We start from the raw sequence: 17,385 nt of genomic DNA on the forward strand, positions 1-17,385 counted from the left end.
AACTTTTGATAGATACTGACTATTGCATACCGGGAGTACCCCAAAACAGCTGCAGTTTTTGAGATGCTCTGACCCAGTCATCTAGCCATCACAATTTGGTTCTTGTCAAACTCGCTCAAATCCTTACGCTTGCCCATTTTTCTTGCTTCTAACACATCAACTTTGAGGACAAAATGTTCAGTTGACGCCTAATATATCCCACCCACTAACTAACAGGTGCTGTGATGATGAGATAATAAATGTTATTCACTTAGCCTGTCAGTAGTCATAATGTTATGCCTGATCGGTCTATGAATATTATTGATGTGCATGTTTAAATTAATAGATATCAACAAGAGATTCTAGAATAAATTCTTAAATAAAACAATCCTTTGTACTTGTGAAAATGGCAGTCTACACAATTTCATTATAACCTGTAAATACATAACATAAAGTAATATAAAACTATAACACAATGACACTAAAACTATGTGGCATAATATGTATATTAAATAAATTATTTAAATTATAAATAAATTATATGCCACTTATAGTTTGAGTGTCTTTGTGTTGTGTGTTGTTTAATTTAAACCTAATACAAATGTAACTCTTTGTTTCAGTTGGGTATGGTCATGGAGAGAAGTGGTCCTCTCCATAAAATGGGTGAGCAGATTGGAGAGGTGACGGTGGGCTTAAATTGTGTGCAGGCCCTGCTAAAGCAAACAAGTCCGAATTGTTCTGAGGCTGAACGTACACAAAAGGTACTTGTTCCCTTCTCATCTCCACATGCACATTATTGAAAATATCTTTCCACCAATTACCAGTGGAAAAACATGAGCTATCACTCAGGCAGCTTAATTTTTTATTTTTGCCATATTACTTATTTTTGCCATATTATTTGGTTCTGTTTATTCTCTCATTTATTTGTTTTCTTATACTTTTATTGTATTTTTACTCTGTATTTTATAAGTTGGACCTGAATATAAGTTGCACGGGTCAAAATAGCATTGGTGTGAGAGAGAAAAAAAAAAACACAGATGTCACATCAATGTATAAGTCGAATTTGATTTAATCGCATCCAAAATAAAAGTTTGTGTTTACATAATGTGTATGTGTACTGTGTATAATTTGTGTATTTTTGAATACACATACATGCATGTATATATTAAAGAAAATATAAAAAATATTAATATTTGTATATATGTAATATAAATTATATAAATACCTTTACAGTATATACATGTAAATATTTAATACATGTGTTTAAATAAACATAATTAAACACAGTACACACGTAAACAAACTCAAACTTTTATTATTACATTCAGAAGTTGTAATAATAATTATGTAATAATACAACAAATCATTTACAAACATTATAAACACTATAAACTCATACATTTTATTTCCGGTCATAACACAACAACAAAACCTTCATATTTAACTGTATTCAGAACAGGATGAAGAATACAAATATAAAACAAATAAATATAAACATTCATTATAGACAACATTTATTATAAATGCCAAAACTAATTTATGTATTTTGATATTATTTATATTGACATTAGTTGCATTATACAAGTCACAGCATATTTTATATAATAAAAAATGCAACAAATATTTTGAATAACATTGTATTTACTAATGACATTTAATTAACTGTTCTTCCGTCTTGTTTCTTCTGTCTCATTTCATTTGTGTCCAATAATATATGTTGTCTACACTAATTGTTTAAAAAAAAGTTTAATGTGTGTGTTTGTGCAGCGTATATGGGATGAGCTGGACCAGTGGCACACTCGGATAGCTGAGCTGGAGGCTGAGGTGCAGGATCTGGCTGAGCAACAACCTGAGAGAGCACACGTCCTCATGGACCAGCTCACGGAGCCACTGCAACTCTACCAGACCACAGCCAAAAAGGCCGAGCGCAGGACCGCCCTCATCAGCAAAGTCAGATGTTACCCATAACCCTTTTTTCACAACATAAACCAACACATAATGCCACTGATAGCAACCATGACTGCTTGTGCCTTGTGTTTTGCTCCTGTTAGATCCCCGCCAGTCTGCAGGACTATGAGGGTTTACTCAGTAGCTCCAACTGCTGGTTGAGAGAGGCTCAGTCCTGGCTGGTCGCCCCAAGAACCTACACCACTGCCAAATGCATCCACAGTCACGCCAACTCCCTCAAGGTCAGGTCAAAGCCTCACACTGAAGCTGTTTACAGGGCATTTCTAGTGAGACATGTCATACCTTATGTAGCAACTTTTTAGCAACTCTTGTGGTGTGTCTGTAGATGATGCTGGATGAATCGGAGGGATACAGGGCATCTCTGAAGGCCTTCCTGCCTACCCTGCAGGAGATCTCTTTGGTGTGTGACACCAACTCTCAACAAGAGCTCCTCCACCTCTGTATACAAAATATCACACTAATGCAGCAAAGCGTTCTGGACCCGCTCTCCCACCTTCGGCACCTAGCGGCTGTAAGAAATAGTATTACATTCAATAAATATTGAAAGGATTTTGTTTGTATTCACAGTACGATTTAGATAACATGTTTTCCTAGGATTTACAGTGTCTAAGTTTTTCACAATACTAAGTTTTTAGTTGCATCAATACCAGTGAAATTTTATGATTCCTGTTACTCATTTTGATACCACGGCAGAACAGTTTTATTTTAAAAATATTATTGAAATTAAGTTGTTGAACCTTTTATTAAAGAAAATGAATTGCAACAGTTAAACTACTTAATTTGTATTTAATCATGCTTGACTTTTTTTCAGGTATTTTTCAATAAAATCAAGTATTCAAGTTAAAATTGATACTTTTGATACCCAAACTTGATACTCAAACATTTGAACAATAGTGTAGCTGACTGTTTGCTTTAATATCTCACAAATACAGTTTTTTTTTTTTTTTTACCAAGAAGTACATCAAATTGAGGTACTGGGCAAATTGGGATACCAGAAAAGCTTGTATCATAACATTTAAAAACAAAATGTATTAAATTGGAAGTATTGGTTCTTTTGATATCCCTAATAATGTATACATAATTTGAAGGAATTTATGAGACCTGCATAGCATTTTGTAAATTATTATTTTAATTCACTTATAACTTGTGTAGGAGATGGATGCCATTGAAACAGAGGTGAAGACAATGGAGAATAATATAACCAAGATCAGAACGATCCTTTCCACCACTGACACAGAGAACATTTCTCCTGAGGAACAACTTGAGGACATACAGGTACTGTACATCATATCTTTTCTTTCATCGTATCCTCTGTTGGGACTGTAAACACAGTATCTCATATCCCTCCCGTTCTGAAACAGGTAATTCTGGATAACATCCAGTCCATGAAGAGGACCGTTGATGAGATTGAGAGCTGCAGGCCAGGCCTGGGGCTTCCTACTGAGGCAGAGCAAACTCTCACAGCCTTCCATCGGGCTCAAGAGCTCCTGCAGCCCATCCAGGAACTACAGCAGCTCAGTGTGGAGCGGAGCGCAGCGTTAAGGGTCTGTCACTCTAATAGTTTCCTTTTGTTTGCTGAGTTTGAGTTCATTTTAGCTTATTTAGTTCATGAAAATATTCTACATATAACTTTTATACAACATAAACATTTTAATCTGCAACTTGTATAAATATTAAATGTTTAGTTCACCCAAAAATGAAAATGTTTTCATTAATTACTCACCCTTTATCGTTCCAAACCTGTAAGACCTTCGTTCATCTTCAGAACACTGAGAACTGAGAACTTTCTGACCCCACACAGCAACGTCATTACCACTTTCACGGCCCAGAAAGTTGTTCAAATAGTCCATGTGACTACAGCGGTTCAACCTAAATGTTATGAAGCAATAAGAATAGTTTTGTGTACAAAAAGCACGTGTCCGTCTCCTAAACTGTTTACGTTCGACGCGTGTGTGAGGCTGACGCAGGAGCTGACCAATACAGCCAGCCATTCTGATGTAGAACTCGGAAGCGTTGCACTGTGTTTACAACGTAATGACAAGCATTACATTTTTTTGGGTGAACTAATCCTTTAAGAAAGATACTATGGTAAAGTGTTAAATTTTAAGGTACACTGTATCATTTTTGTTCAGGTTGAGCTGGTAGATCTGACACTCACCTCTCTGACACCTGTAGCATAATATTCATTGATAGAGATTGCATCATGCAAAATAAAACCCTTTTATTAGTCTGGTGATAAGACTGAAGTCTTCATCTCACCTTTCTGCACACTGTTTAAAAAAAAAAAAAAAAAAGTACAATCTGTATTCATTTTCTTTGGAGGTCAACTTTCTTAAAGAAAAAAATACTGCACCTTTAACAGCCTCCCCATTTTCTTTAATTAAAAAAAAAGCAATTTAGACATTTTGCAGATCACTTAAATATTCCGATGGTGTGAATGCATATTTCACAATGCACACTATAATTATATTTAGATTTTAATTTGTAGTGATAGATTGTTTTTAATGATGAATTTTAAATGATGTCACACTGCAATGCTTACTATGGCATGTTAATGATAACTTTTACATGAATTGTAACATTTCAATGCTTAAATGTTCAGTTTCAGTACAGGCTCAAAATAAATGCAACATTAATCTTTGAAACTTTTGATTAAACATTTGGAGTTAATTTGAACATTAACTACAAAATGTTCAGCATCAAATGTAGGAAGCTATAATGAGATATCTAACTAGATCCCGCTGGTCATTTTATGTCTAGTTAGAACATATTACTTCATCTTACAAAAGTGCAGTAAATTTGTAGTTTTTAATGACCAGCGGGTGACCTTTCCTCTTTCCTTTCATGTCTATGGGAATAAGAGGAGGAGAAAATCCCTGCATTTAAAGCCAACTCAGAAGGGATGTGTGGGAACCTTGAATTTTCTGATTGTACTTAATAATTTAGTGCTTTAAAACCTCAATATGGTGCATCATAAATAATTACAGACATGGCTTTATTGGCAAAGGCAGTAGTATGCTATAAAGATGCCCCCGTGGCTTTTCTCATGATCATTTGTCCGTTTTCAAACTTGATGAAACTGAATAGTTTGCTGATTTTATTTTCAGGACAACCATCCTGAAATGATTGGACAACCATCTGAAATGATTCTCCCTTCAGACCAAACCACAGAATTCATGATGCCACACTTTAACTCGAGCGATATGATGGTAAGTCAAGCAGCTCAATCAAAAATACATCTCAAAATCATGCCCACTTAATCTCAGAAGACATCCAAGATGAGAAGTTTTTGGATTAAATTAGCTTCTGTACCTATAAAAACCTAAAGAATAATATGTCCTCGCATAACCCTGGTGAAGCAGGTGTCCATGGAAGGCCTTTACACTGAGGAGGATGATGAAGACAGTCAGTCTTCATCCTCAGGAACTCTAACAGGCAGTGTTCCAGAGGTAAAGCCTCCGAAACCTCCAATTTATCTCCCAGTCTTCGCCAAACCCTGAATAGGACTATATTTCTGTACTCTTGCATACACTCTGGACCTCTTTGCTATGGCTGTTCATTTGCATGTGTTCAATTATTTATTTATATACATTTATCATGAATAGAAATGATACAAATACAGATATAAATACATGTATGTGAATGTTTATGTTTATGTTTTTTTTTTGCTATGCTATCCATTTTCACTATATTGTCATGTTACAGTGACCTTTTCATGCCTTTGTTAGTCCTGGAATTGCATGATCACAATTTTCTCAGCACTGTTGTTGTTATTATAGTTTATGCTATTATAAATGTCCCAATTTGTTTTAGAATTCAGTCAGCTTTGCGAACAAGCTCTTTTGCTTTTCCTTTCTGAGGACTAAGGCTGCATTCATTGCAGAATGCCAGATTGAACTCCTCCACTTCTTTCAGTAACAGCTGCTCTCCTCCTTTGTCTTTAGGGAGTATGCTCTGCTAATATGGGAGTCTATTCTTCTAATACTCTGCACCATCATCTCTAATCATTTTTTTCTTTCTCTGTACCAGGACCCAGATGAGACCACTTTGGAGGAGACAGACGCTGCCTCTGCTGTAAAAGAGTGTGTTGCTAAGGTATAGACTGGCCCCAATGGGGTTACTTGACTCTCAGGAGCAAACTTTGTGATTTGTTGGTTTATGGCAGGAAGGCTGGTATAATCATCATCATTATTCCTTACATTCCTCTTTGTGAAATGTGTAATTCTGACTTTGGTTACATGAGCCCTGCTCAAAGGCATTGAATAAAGTCAATAAACATACAGATCTAACTGTATGTTCTGTATGAATGTGATCATTTGCTTTGTTTATTGGCAACCACAAGCTGTTTATTAGAAAAATTAACTACACCACTGTACAAAATTTTGGAGTCTTTGATAACAATGTATTAGTAATTAATTCCTATGATAGAAAAAGCTGAATTTTCAGCATAATTAATTAAATAATTGTCCTTGTTACATTATAATCATGCAATTAGGTACTAAGTAATAGTAATTAGCTAAATGTGCTTACTATATAATATGGGTAAGATTTAAGGTTTGATTAAGGGTTAATTGCATGAAGCTGTAAATCTTTGGGTAGACACTGAACCATAGGTTTTTTGATTAAAGAACAACTTTTGCAAATTCAGAACAATTTGATTCACATTAAAGCTGCTGTCCTTAACTTTTTTTGTGTTCAAGATTTACAAAAATGATATAATGAGAATGTACAACATGAATCCATTTTCCAAACTGTGTTTTTGTCTTGCCCTGAATCATTATAGTGCACTTATAATAAGTGTTTATATTGGGACTATTTCAGGCCAGACTGGTAGGTACCGCTGGTAGGAGCACAGTCCCTGTGTGACCCGCCATAGATGTAAACAGAGAGAAGTAGCTCCGGCTGCAATGTTCTTCCACAAGATGCATGCAGTTCTGTTTATTAACCACTAGAGTGTAAAAAATGTTATGGACTGCAGCTTTAAAAATTAATTTGATTCAGCATTTTTTTGTATACACATGTAGTAATTTAATGTTTTATATTTTAAAGTACGGATCGCTATCGAATTGCAATTAATTTAATCTTAGCTTTTAAAATCATTAATAATTTATTGACAGAAATCAACGATTCACAATAAAAAAAATACATGTTCACTACAATATCAATGCATATGCACCTTCAGGATTTGTAATCGATGCAGCGAGAAAATGTGTGAACCGTTACACCCCTAGGAACAAGGCATAATTGACTGTTATTACTATAGTAACTACATGTAAAATGTGTAACAGGCATGGTAAAATGAAATGTTAGCAACATTTATTTTAATTATCAGTGCTGAAGAGTTTAATATTGCTTTTTTTTTAAAAAAACAGGAATAAATTTTTTTCAGGTGTCTTTAAGAGAAAATACTAAAGAGTGTTTATTTGAAATGGAAATATTTAGTTATAAATTGTAACATTTGAACTTTTGAATATTTATTTTCGGTCATGTTTGATCAATTTAATGTCCTTGATTCCAAACTTTTAAACGGTAGTGCATATTACTTGATGGAATAATTATTTTGATAAAACTACGCTTTATTGAACATAATGTTATAATGTTGAATTGTTTTTTTTGCGTTTGTTCGGTTAGTGCGGTTAATTTGAACATATGCGAACGCTGCCAATCAGATCCCTGGTGCGCACCAAACAAGCGGACTGAGACCGCTAAAAAGATGGGTCTCCGTCCGCTTCCAAATGAACTCTTGTGCGGTTAGACTGATTTATGAATGGAACACGGACCAAAGACATGGTAAACGAACCAAAAACAGGATGTAATGTCACAAGATGTACTTTATTCGTTGATTTGAAAGAACATAATGTAAGCATACCTGGTTCTTCTCATCAAAGGACATGTGTTGCCCATTACTCGGTACAGCTGATGTAACTGCCATCTCTTTTGCTGCAGATTTTCATTTCTGCATACAACGGAGGAAATCCTGATGCTGTTTTGAAAGTTTTGAACATTTTATGAGCTCTTTGTGCAGACTGATCTCATGAAATGGCGTATGTATGATACGGCAATTCGTATGCCATTTTGGAGTGCTATGAAGACGCATAATCGTTTTTTTTGCGTGTTTATCAACGCTGTTTTATTATATCCCCCTACCCCTAAACCTACCCATCACACACACGCACTCCCCCTGCCCCTAAACCTACCCATCACAAGAAACAGTCTGCATTTTTTTTAGATAAAAAAAAAAAAAAAACATAATTTAGAATGTTTATAAATCCATTTACATTGTGGACACACACACACATAATGGTTTGTTTCAGCGTAGACATACACACGGATAGTTGAAAATGCGAACAGATAACACGCCACTTAGCTTTATAAAGTAGAGTGTATGTTTACGCAAAGTCATGATGGCATGTTGCTTTGTGAGTTCTCAGCTAGTAACAATAAAACCATATGCACACCCATAAAATGGCGTTTAATCCAGCACACAGCATTGTTTTGAATGTTCAGTACAGCTTCGTTTAGAAATATATGTCATAAAAGCCGACCAATCAGGTTGTGACTGTCTCCCTATGCCTTTGGTTCGGTAACTTTAGGTTTGCTGTTAAAAATGCCAGTGTGAACACTAAGTGGACCAGAACTAATATGTTTTGTTTTTGTTTTTTGGTCCGGACCTGATTAACGAACAGAACCAAAACTATGTGTGAACACCCTTAGATGCCAAAATACTTTCTTAACCCATGGTAAAATCCCTGCAAAGCTGCCCATGACTTAATGCTTTGTTTCATCTTTAGGAATCATCTCCTGAAGAGGAAAATGATTTTGCTGCAATCAAGCATGTATTAAATGAGACTGACACTGGAAGTTGTTCTCTGGAGCCACCTGGCTCCTTGGAAATGCCTCACATAGACAGCAGACCAGTTTCTGAAGAGACAAGTTGTCTACCTGCACTAACATCCCAGCACTTTGAAGAATTTACAGATGACAGTTGTCCAAATCCTGACAGTGCAAACAGAGCTGAGGAAAAGCTAAATGAGAAAGAAACCAAGGAGTCTAAAGAAGTACCAGCAAAGCCGGGAACAGATTCAGCAACTGATGCCAGTGAATCGATCCAACGATCTGAATCTGTAGATCTGAACAAAGTATCTATAAATACAGAAATTAGTTCAAGTGATCAAGTGAAAACGGAAGTTTATATGGAAGATTTGACCCCAAAGCCACCCGACACAGAGGCTGTAAATGTTACTGATAATGACCTGACCCAGACAGAGACAAAACCCAAAGATGCCACAGTTCCTCTTGTGCTCTCCCCCCAACACAAACAATGTGTCCCTCAGGAAGATACAATTGTGGTAATTCAATGTGAAATCTAACTGTAAACTCACATGTATCCTTTCATTTTGAAGCACTGCCTATTTTGAAATATTTGTATGACTAAATGCTGCCCTTCCAACTCTCTAGGAAATACAGAGAGATCTGATTGAGGCCATAGCTCACCAGAGCAGCAACCAGTCACAGCAACACTCACTTCAGCACACAGAAACTCCCAGTGATGTGTCACCGTCTGAAGAAAGAGGGGAATATCAAGAGAGTTTGGTCCAGCTTCTCACTTCATTGAAGGAAACGTCTGAGACACTGGGGTCATGTCAGGATATCAGTTCTTCAGAGGTCAGTTTTAGCCCTGCAAAAGTGAATGTGTGCAGTTTCTGGCATCTGTGTTACAGAAGCTTGTTTTCACCACAGAACAAAACATTTTTAAATTCAATTGCGACTTTTTATCTCACAATTGCACGCATTTTTTCTCACAATTATGAGATATAAACTCGCAATTGCAAGTTATAAAGTGAGAATTAAAGTGAGATAGAAATTCATGAGATAGAAATGCATACTGGAATTCTTCTCAATTCTTCTCAAGGACTTTTCAAGTGTCAATGTATCATCAATTCAATTCACTTTTAAATGTTTTATCATGTGGCAGAAACAAGCTTCCATGCTGTATCCTTAACGTCTAACAAGAATTCTGAATCCACCAGTTTTTGACATTTTTACTACCGTTCAAGACAATTAAGTCTCATGGTCACCAAAGCTGCATTTATTTGATTTAAAGGTGGGGTAAATGCTATCTGGTCACCGTTGTTGGTATTTCAAATCACCAAAACAAACACGCCCATACGCCCAAAAGATTCTCGCCCCTATTTTGATAGCGCCGCCCCACACATACTTAACCCAGAGGCATCAATGAAAAAGTCATCCCTTCTATCACAAAAACACAAACCGTTCTCATTAACAACTCGATAGTACACAAGCACACAGTCCAACTAACGACATATTACAATTATGACTGGATAAGGGTTATATAGATCATGAAAACAGTAAGCAAACATATATTAGGAGTATAGTATCTTACTTGTCGGAGACATTGTGTGAGCTGATGCTTGAATTACAGGGATGAGATTTGGATGCTCCATACGGTGTGGAAATGAACGGGTCTTTATCATCGCTGAAGTGAGACACAATACGATCGCAAATGGACTAACAAGTGAACATGACACACGAGCATAGTGAAGCAGCATATATTAGGCTAGTTCTCGGCTAATGTCCGTCATGTGTGACTCGTGTGTTTTGAATAATGACGTGCACAGAGCGAGAGCGAGCGCTCTTCTCACCATCAATAGTAGACACGCCCCTTACCTGCTGATTGGCTACAAGTTTGTTATTCCACTTGGCCCATGTCCTTTTTCTAAAACGGTTTTGAAATAAGACTTACCCCACCTTTAAAATGCAGTAAAAAAAATATATTATGAAATGTTATTACAATTGAAACTAACTGTTGTCTGTTTTAACATATTTTAAAATGTAGTTTATTCCTGTGATGTCATAGCTGAATTTTCAGCGTCATTACTCCAGTCCTGAGTGTCACATGTTCCTTCACAAATTATTCTGATTTGGTGCTCAAGAAACATTTCTTATCGATGTTGAAAATAGTTTTGCTGCTTAATATTTTTGGGGAAAGCATGATACATTTTTCAAGGATTCTTTGACTTAAAAAGTATCAGTATCAGATATAAAGTCTCTTAATTTCTTATTAAAAAAACTTAATGACCCTGAACTTTTGAACGGTAATGTGGTTAACTAAGAAAGACCAACATGAAGCAGTTAACCTGCAATATGGGTAAAAAAATATATATATATATATATTTTTTATATTTTATTTACTGTTTTTGTACTTTTTCTGATTTATATCAGGAAAATGTGGATGACAGAACACATTTCTCAGAAGCTATGAAACTGATTCTGCCTTTCTATGTTTTTTTATTTCCTGCCTAAACAGACTAGACAGCATCTGTTAGAGATTCCTGTGTCTGCATTGAATGCCAGTGAAATGCAGACAAGAGACACAACCACACTTCTCAAGGACTGTTCAAGTCTCAAGGTATCATCAATTCACTTGTGAAGCCTACGCAAAAAAGAACCTGGTACAATGCTGTCTCCTCTTTACATGTCTCCTCATAATGTTAATGATTTAAGTGCATTTAAGTTTAATTCACAGTGTGACCTTCTCAAGATTTATAAGAAAATATTGCTTGTCCTCTCTCTAGGTATTTTACTGTATGTTGCATAATTTCAATACAATTGTGTATCGAACTTCCCAAATACACATTTTCCCCCATAAATGTACTTTGGATAAGTTCACAATCAGTCTTAGCAGTAGTTGCTAATGTAGGATCGGTTGACAGTCTTGGTGTAAAAATAGAAAAGAACAATAAAAATTTGGGGAGACATTGATGTACCCGTCTCCAGACCCAGAATCACGACACGGCACATTTTGTTTTTTCAAACAGACAAAAAGAGAAGCAAATAATAAAGTGTAATTTGTGAAAATAGAATACAACTTACCTCAGGAAATTTGAGCCCCCAGAAAATAACAAACTAAATAATCTGCTAACTAATATGAGAAGAAAACTAACTTGCCTAATGAAAGAAAAAGCCAAAGTGAATCCGTCTGCGAATGAAGACATAAGGGAAAGCATCAAGAGAGGTGAATCGTCTTCCTTCTCTCTGCCTCTCAGTTGATTCTGGAACACTTAAATCTTGACGATACTCCATGATGAGCCAATCGGATCATTCGGAGCAGTTGCCCAGTACACTCTTAAAAATAAAGGTTCTTTATTGGTATTGATGGTTTCATTAAGAAACTTTAATATATTTAGAAACTTTCCATTCCAAAAAAAGATTATTCATTGGAAAAAAAGAAAAAAAAGTTTTTTGTAGCAGTGATGCCATAAACGAACCATTTCAGGTTCCCAAAAAAACAGTGGACAGTTTTTCGAAGAATATATATTTTTTCTTGCTGTGACAAACATTTAAATGATCTAAAGAACGTTTCTAAACTACAAATAACCTTTTGTGCAATAAAAAGGTTTTAAAGATGTTTAAGGTTCTTCGTGGAACCATTGATGCCAATAAAGAATCTTTATTTTTAAGGGTGTGATCAGCAGCGGGTGTCTGAAAGAAAGAAAGAAAGAAAGAAAGAAAGAAAGAAAGAAAGAAAGAAAGAAAGAAAGAAAGAAAGAAAGAAAGAGAAAGAAAACAAGCAAACACCAGAATGCAGAAGCACACTAAAGAAAAACAAGCATCGCAGGATGTGTAACGTGCACTAATGGAAGTGTTTGTTCTGTTAGATTTTGCAGGACAGCACGTGGACTTTGGCACTTGACAGGTGGAGATCGGCAGGTCAGAATAATGTTGAGCTCCAGAGATGTTCTAAAGCTCTTCTGAAGGGTCTGCAGGCTCTCCTGGAGCTGGGCTCTGAGCGGCTGCAGCGCAGTCAGGATGCACAGCCACACAACTGCAGCCAGCTGCACAGTCAGCTCAGAGGACACAAGGTACACTATAGAATTTAAACTTATTTAAAGGTGTTTTATTTTTATTTTTAAGAAAATAAGTTTAAAAAAAGTTTGGGCCTATTACAATTACTCTCTCTTGACTGGTAACAGAAATACTTCCAAGATTTGGGGCAGAGCCTTGTAACGGTGAAGCTGCAATACCATAAGTTGCCAGAGGAGGAGGCACTGCCAGGCCAAGCAGTGGTGGAGCAGATTGTGTCAGATCTACAGGATCAAGCACAAAGTCTTGGAATCCAAATGCAGCACAGCTTACAGGTAGAGACTGTACACTTCCTCACACCTTAATTGTGTCAATCTTTTTAATTTAATAAAACATCCTCCTTATCTAAGCATTATTTTCAGAGAAAGCTTAGGCTGTCATAGTCTCTTTCTGATCCAATTTACAACCAGGCACTGATTGTGTCAATTAGTTATGATTCAAAACTATTTAACCGATATTTCATAGGAGACTATAGATATATATATTCATATAGATAAACATAAATGAGCAATAAAATCACTCTCTTATGTGTGTTGTAGGAGTGGTCTTGGTACGAGGAGGTCACGGAGAGACTGGGCAAGCAGTTGGATGAGTTGGAGACAGACATGTCCAGTCTGAATTTAGAGCTTGAAGGAGACCTGCAGGGTCAGCTGCAGTCCTATGAGGTTGGTTTCCCACATCTATGGTAATGCTAATGGCTGCCTCTCTCTGGGTATTATTGGAAAGAATAACTGTGCAAAGTTTTGGCGTTTGTGAAGGTGATGATACACAGGACTTTTTGAGCAATGTTGCTGCCAATGGGCAACCAGGTGAGACTCAGGGCCAACGACCGATCTAAAGTATCCAGATAGAAATGTGTTTCAATATTCATAATGGGAAAGTGCCCAAGCAACACTGGCTGGCAACATTGCTCAAAAAGTTGCCTTGTGTATTGTCACCTTAAGATTTTTTTTTTTTTAAGAAACTTTATTCAGCAAAGGTGCAAAAGTGACAGTCAAGACATTTAAAATGTTACAAAGGATTCCAGATTTTTTCGCACCAAAAATATTAATCAGCACCATTTTTCAACATTAATATTTATTGAATGATTTCTGAAGGATCATGTGACACTGAAGACTGGAGTAAAAATGCTGAAAATTCAGCTTTGACATCACAGGAATAAATGACATTTTAAAATGGAATAAGTGTATTTTAAATTTGTAACAATTTCACAATATTACTGTATTTTTCATAAGAAACTTTCAAAAACAAAAACTTTTGAATGGTGCAATATGTTTATTTCTATAAAAATCTAACCTAAAAAAAAATCTAAATAAAATCAAAATCTTTCTTTTTTTTTAAATAATTTTACTGGAAAATTAGACAATTACAGACTTAAGAAAATATTTTTTTCGCTACTCTGACCACCCTGGTCATGTGATAATCAATAAAATAAACATCCTGTCCAAATTAGATGCAATGGAATTTATTCTTGTCTGAATTATTATATCACAAAGAAGCTATTATTGACTTGGCGATAGAGGACTCCTGTCCATATTAGTTATTTGGTTGAGTACCCAGCTAAAGTATTAAATGTAATAAGTATCTGAGACATGTATGTGTGTGAGGGGGACGAAGTTAAGGGAGAGGGTCCTGTCCTTTCTTTTGCTATATATATGTTGCATGAGAATCTTTTTTGGTCCAGTACACAATGTTCCTGATTAAATTACTCAGAACGATAGTTGCCATATCTGTGGAACTTCATGTTCTGCTGCCTGCATTGGCCGCTCTTTTATGATTGTCCTTTCACTATTACGAAAGCTAATCTCTCAGCTACTCTGACTCACACGGATCAGTCAGCAGTGTATGGTTGGTTGCATTTATATTATTTTCCTCTTTATGACTAGCAAAGCTCATTACTCTGGATTGATATAGGAGGAACAGCCAGCAACCCTTTTTGTGTCTGTAATAGATGTACATCTCACTCCCATTCCCACAAGCCACTCCATCTGAGCAAGCGGTTGAAGCTGAGCGAGATGAGGGTGTGGAGGGGTGAGATGAGGTAGAGCAGTGATTCACAAACTTTGCAGTTGGAGTACTACATCTGACTCCATCCATACATCTGTGAACCACGTAATCACAATCAGTTTTGAATAACTGAGTTCATTGAATTATGTTTATTCGCCATGGTTTGCCATACATTTTTAAAAATTAAATTAAACCAAATAAAGTAAAATATCTAGCTTCCGGTGACTCGCCTTCCATATTCAACTGACGGAAAAAGTGTAGCGCCCACACCTTTTGCAGTTCAAAATTCTTACATTACGTCTGACGAGCGTAACTGGTGTGCAGTGTTGTCAGACATAGCGTAAGCATTTTGATGCTAGATAATTTACTTAATAAAGTTTTAAATATCGATATTTTTCTTACACAAACGCATTGCTTAGCTTCAGAAGGTCTTTATTAACTCGCCGGAGCTGCGTGGAACAGTTTTATAATGGACAGATGCACTTTATGGACAACTATAACTCCGATTTTATTTGTCTAAAAGAAGAAAGTCATGCCTAGGATGACATTAGCGTGAGTAATTAATGGGATAATTTTCCTTCTTGGGTGAGCTAACTCTTTTATTGTTTTTAACAAATGGTTAAAAAACTACATTTTGTAAATAGTTTTGTGTTAGCCATTAACCTGCAAACTTTCCCTTCTTTTCTTTTCCATTCCTTTCCTTTTTTCACTCACTTTCTCTTATTGTCAGAGGTTGCACAAAGTCCTAGAAGACACAAGACCTCAGATGTGGGAGATCCAAGACCGACTCAGGACCCTACAGACAATGGGATGCTGCTGTGAGCGACCGGGCCAGACCTTCCCAAAATCACGACTGATAATACGCTGGAAAGATCTTCGTAATCAACTACAGCAAAAGATACAATTCACACAGAAGATAAAAAGAAATTATGAAAGGTTTGAGAAATATTAAATGATAAAAATTAGCAAAATTTAATTTTGTGTCAATATAGTGGTATATGTGACCCACTGGTTAAGAAACACCCTTTTAGAAGACACGTGGTTATATCAGATAACAAATGTGTTTTCTGTGTATATGTGTGTGTGTGTGTAGGTTTCAGCGTGACTCAACAGAACTAGAAGAGTGGATGAGTGGTGCTTATGAACAGATTCAGAAGTGGAACAGTTTCTCCGAATCTGGTCTACTGGACAGAATTGTCTTTACCCAGCTCATGGTGACTAGAACTTTTTTAGTGTTCATCTCTCTCTTTTTTATATCATGGGACCAGTGACCACATGACATGCAAAAAAAATAGACCTTGGCTTTGATTTTGCATCACAGGAGTTCTTCAGGGAGCTGGTGCTCCGTTCTGCACAGAAAGCTTCTACAGAAAGCACAGGGGTGAAGATACTGCAGCTGACTGACAACAAAGCTCCAGGTCTACGCAAACGACTGGCTCAACTTGAGAAGGAATGGACAAACCTGACTAATGTGCTACCCACCCTCCACAAGACACAGCAACAAGTATGATTAATGTCTCAGTTTCTCTCTCTTCCTCTCTCCTTCCATCTCCCCCTCATTAATCTTTTAGAAGCAAAGCTCTGGCAAGCAAAAATTGTTTTCGTAAACCTCTTTTTTACCCTACTGCTAGATGTTGACTAGCCAGTCTCATAGTCAAGTCATGGCTGATTTGACCTCCTGGCTGGAACATGTAGAGAGAGGACTGCAGGATGAGAACTCACGGATCCATTGTGCCCTTGGCTCCTCTGAGCTGTCTAGACATCTTCAGGCTTTGAAGGTAGTGCACCTTCTCTTTTATTTCTTCTGGTTTTCTGAATAAAATCCTCCTGATTATATTAGGGTTCTTTTATAGCTACAGTATATATTTTATGCTTATACTTATAGTTTCAGAAATCATTCTAACATTCTGATTTGGTGTAATTCTTCAAAATAACAGCATTTATTTGATAAAGCAATCTTTTGTAACATTATAATTACATCTTTACTGTCACTTTGTATCACCTTGCTACAAAAAATGTATCTGTAGGAAACACTGACATGTATTATATTCCTTGTTTTTACATATTAGGATGTTAAGGCTGACCTAATCAGTCACCAGTCGTGTATCGACTTTCTGAACCACCAGTCTGTGGAGGGGGCGTGGTCAGGGAACGAACCAACCAATTACAGTGAGCGCATCCTCTTTGCCGAGCGACTGGGTGCTCTTAATCTGAGTTGGCTTGTTCTACAGGCTAAGATTGACAGCGAGGTAAGTGCAGACGTACAACATCGCTGTAGTAACCTCTATAACCTGCCATCATATTTGAAACGTGATGGGTTCTTCTGTCTCCAGATACACAGCGCTGAGAACCAGTGGCAGGCCTGCACAGATAGAGAAAAGCGATTGCGCTGTATGCACAGCTGGATCTCTCATCGTATGGAATGGGTGAGAAACAGCTGGAGACCAGAGAGCTGCTCGCAGATTGAGCAAACATTACAGGAGTGTGAGGTGAGTCTCTTATCTCACAACTAGCTTGAAGATTTCGTGCTGCAAATGAGGTTTGTGG

At 36.6% G+C, this 17,385-nt stretch overlaps 1 protein-coding gene across 1 annotated transcript in view; it reads left to right on the plus strand.

Annotated features, from left to right (window-relative positions):
* LOC137041072 (nesprin-1) overlaps nt 1-17,385 on the plus strand; it is a 110,000-nt gene that overhangs the window by 57,047 nt on the left and 35,568 nt on the right. The window contains exons 52-72 of the mRNA XM_067417005.1: nt 600-740; nt 1,747-1,929; nt 2,031-2,168; nt 2,273-2,458; nt 3,100-3,222; nt 3,309-3,491; nt 5,055-5,156; nt 5,307-5,396; nt 5,977-6,042; nt 8,739-9,296; nt 9,406-9,612; nt 11,276-11,377; nt 12,627-12,830; nt 12,942-13,106; nt 13,371-13,496; nt 15,569-15,774; nt 15,932-16,052; nt 16,160-16,342; nt 16,470-16,616; nt 16,908-17,087; nt 17,172-17,327. Of these exons, the coding sequence (XP_067273106.1) occupies nt 600-740; nt 1,747-1,929; nt 2,031-2,168; nt 2,273-2,458; nt 3,100-3,222; nt 3,309-3,491; nt 5,055-5,156; nt 5,307-5,396; nt 5,977-6,042; nt 8,739-9,296; nt 9,406-9,612; nt 11,276-11,377; nt 12,627-12,830; nt 12,942-13,106; nt 13,371-13,496; nt 15,569-15,774; nt 15,932-16,052; nt 16,160-16,342; nt 16,470-16,616; nt 16,908-17,087; nt 17,172-17,327 (3,567 nt within the window). The remainder of the gene's footprint in view (nt 1-599; nt 741-1,746; nt 1,930-2,030; nt 2,169-2,272; nt 2,459-3,099; nt 3,223-3,308; nt 3,492-5,054; nt 5,157-5,306; nt 5,397-5,976; nt 6,043-8,738; nt 9,297-9,405; nt 9,613-11,275; nt 11,378-12,626; nt 12,831-12,941; nt 13,107-13,370; nt 13,497-15,568; nt 15,775-15,931; nt 16,053-16,159; nt 16,343-16,469; nt 16,617-16,907; nt 17,088-17,171; nt 17,328-17,385) is intronic.

This window comes from Pseudorasbora parva, chromosome 15 (assembly GCF_024679245.1).
Source record: "Pseudorasbora parva isolate DD20220531a chromosome 15, ASM2467924v1, whole genome shotgun sequence".
Lineage (NCBI taxonomy): Eukaryota > Metazoa > Chordata > Actinopteri > Cypriniformes > Gobionidae > Pseudorasbora > Pseudorasbora parva.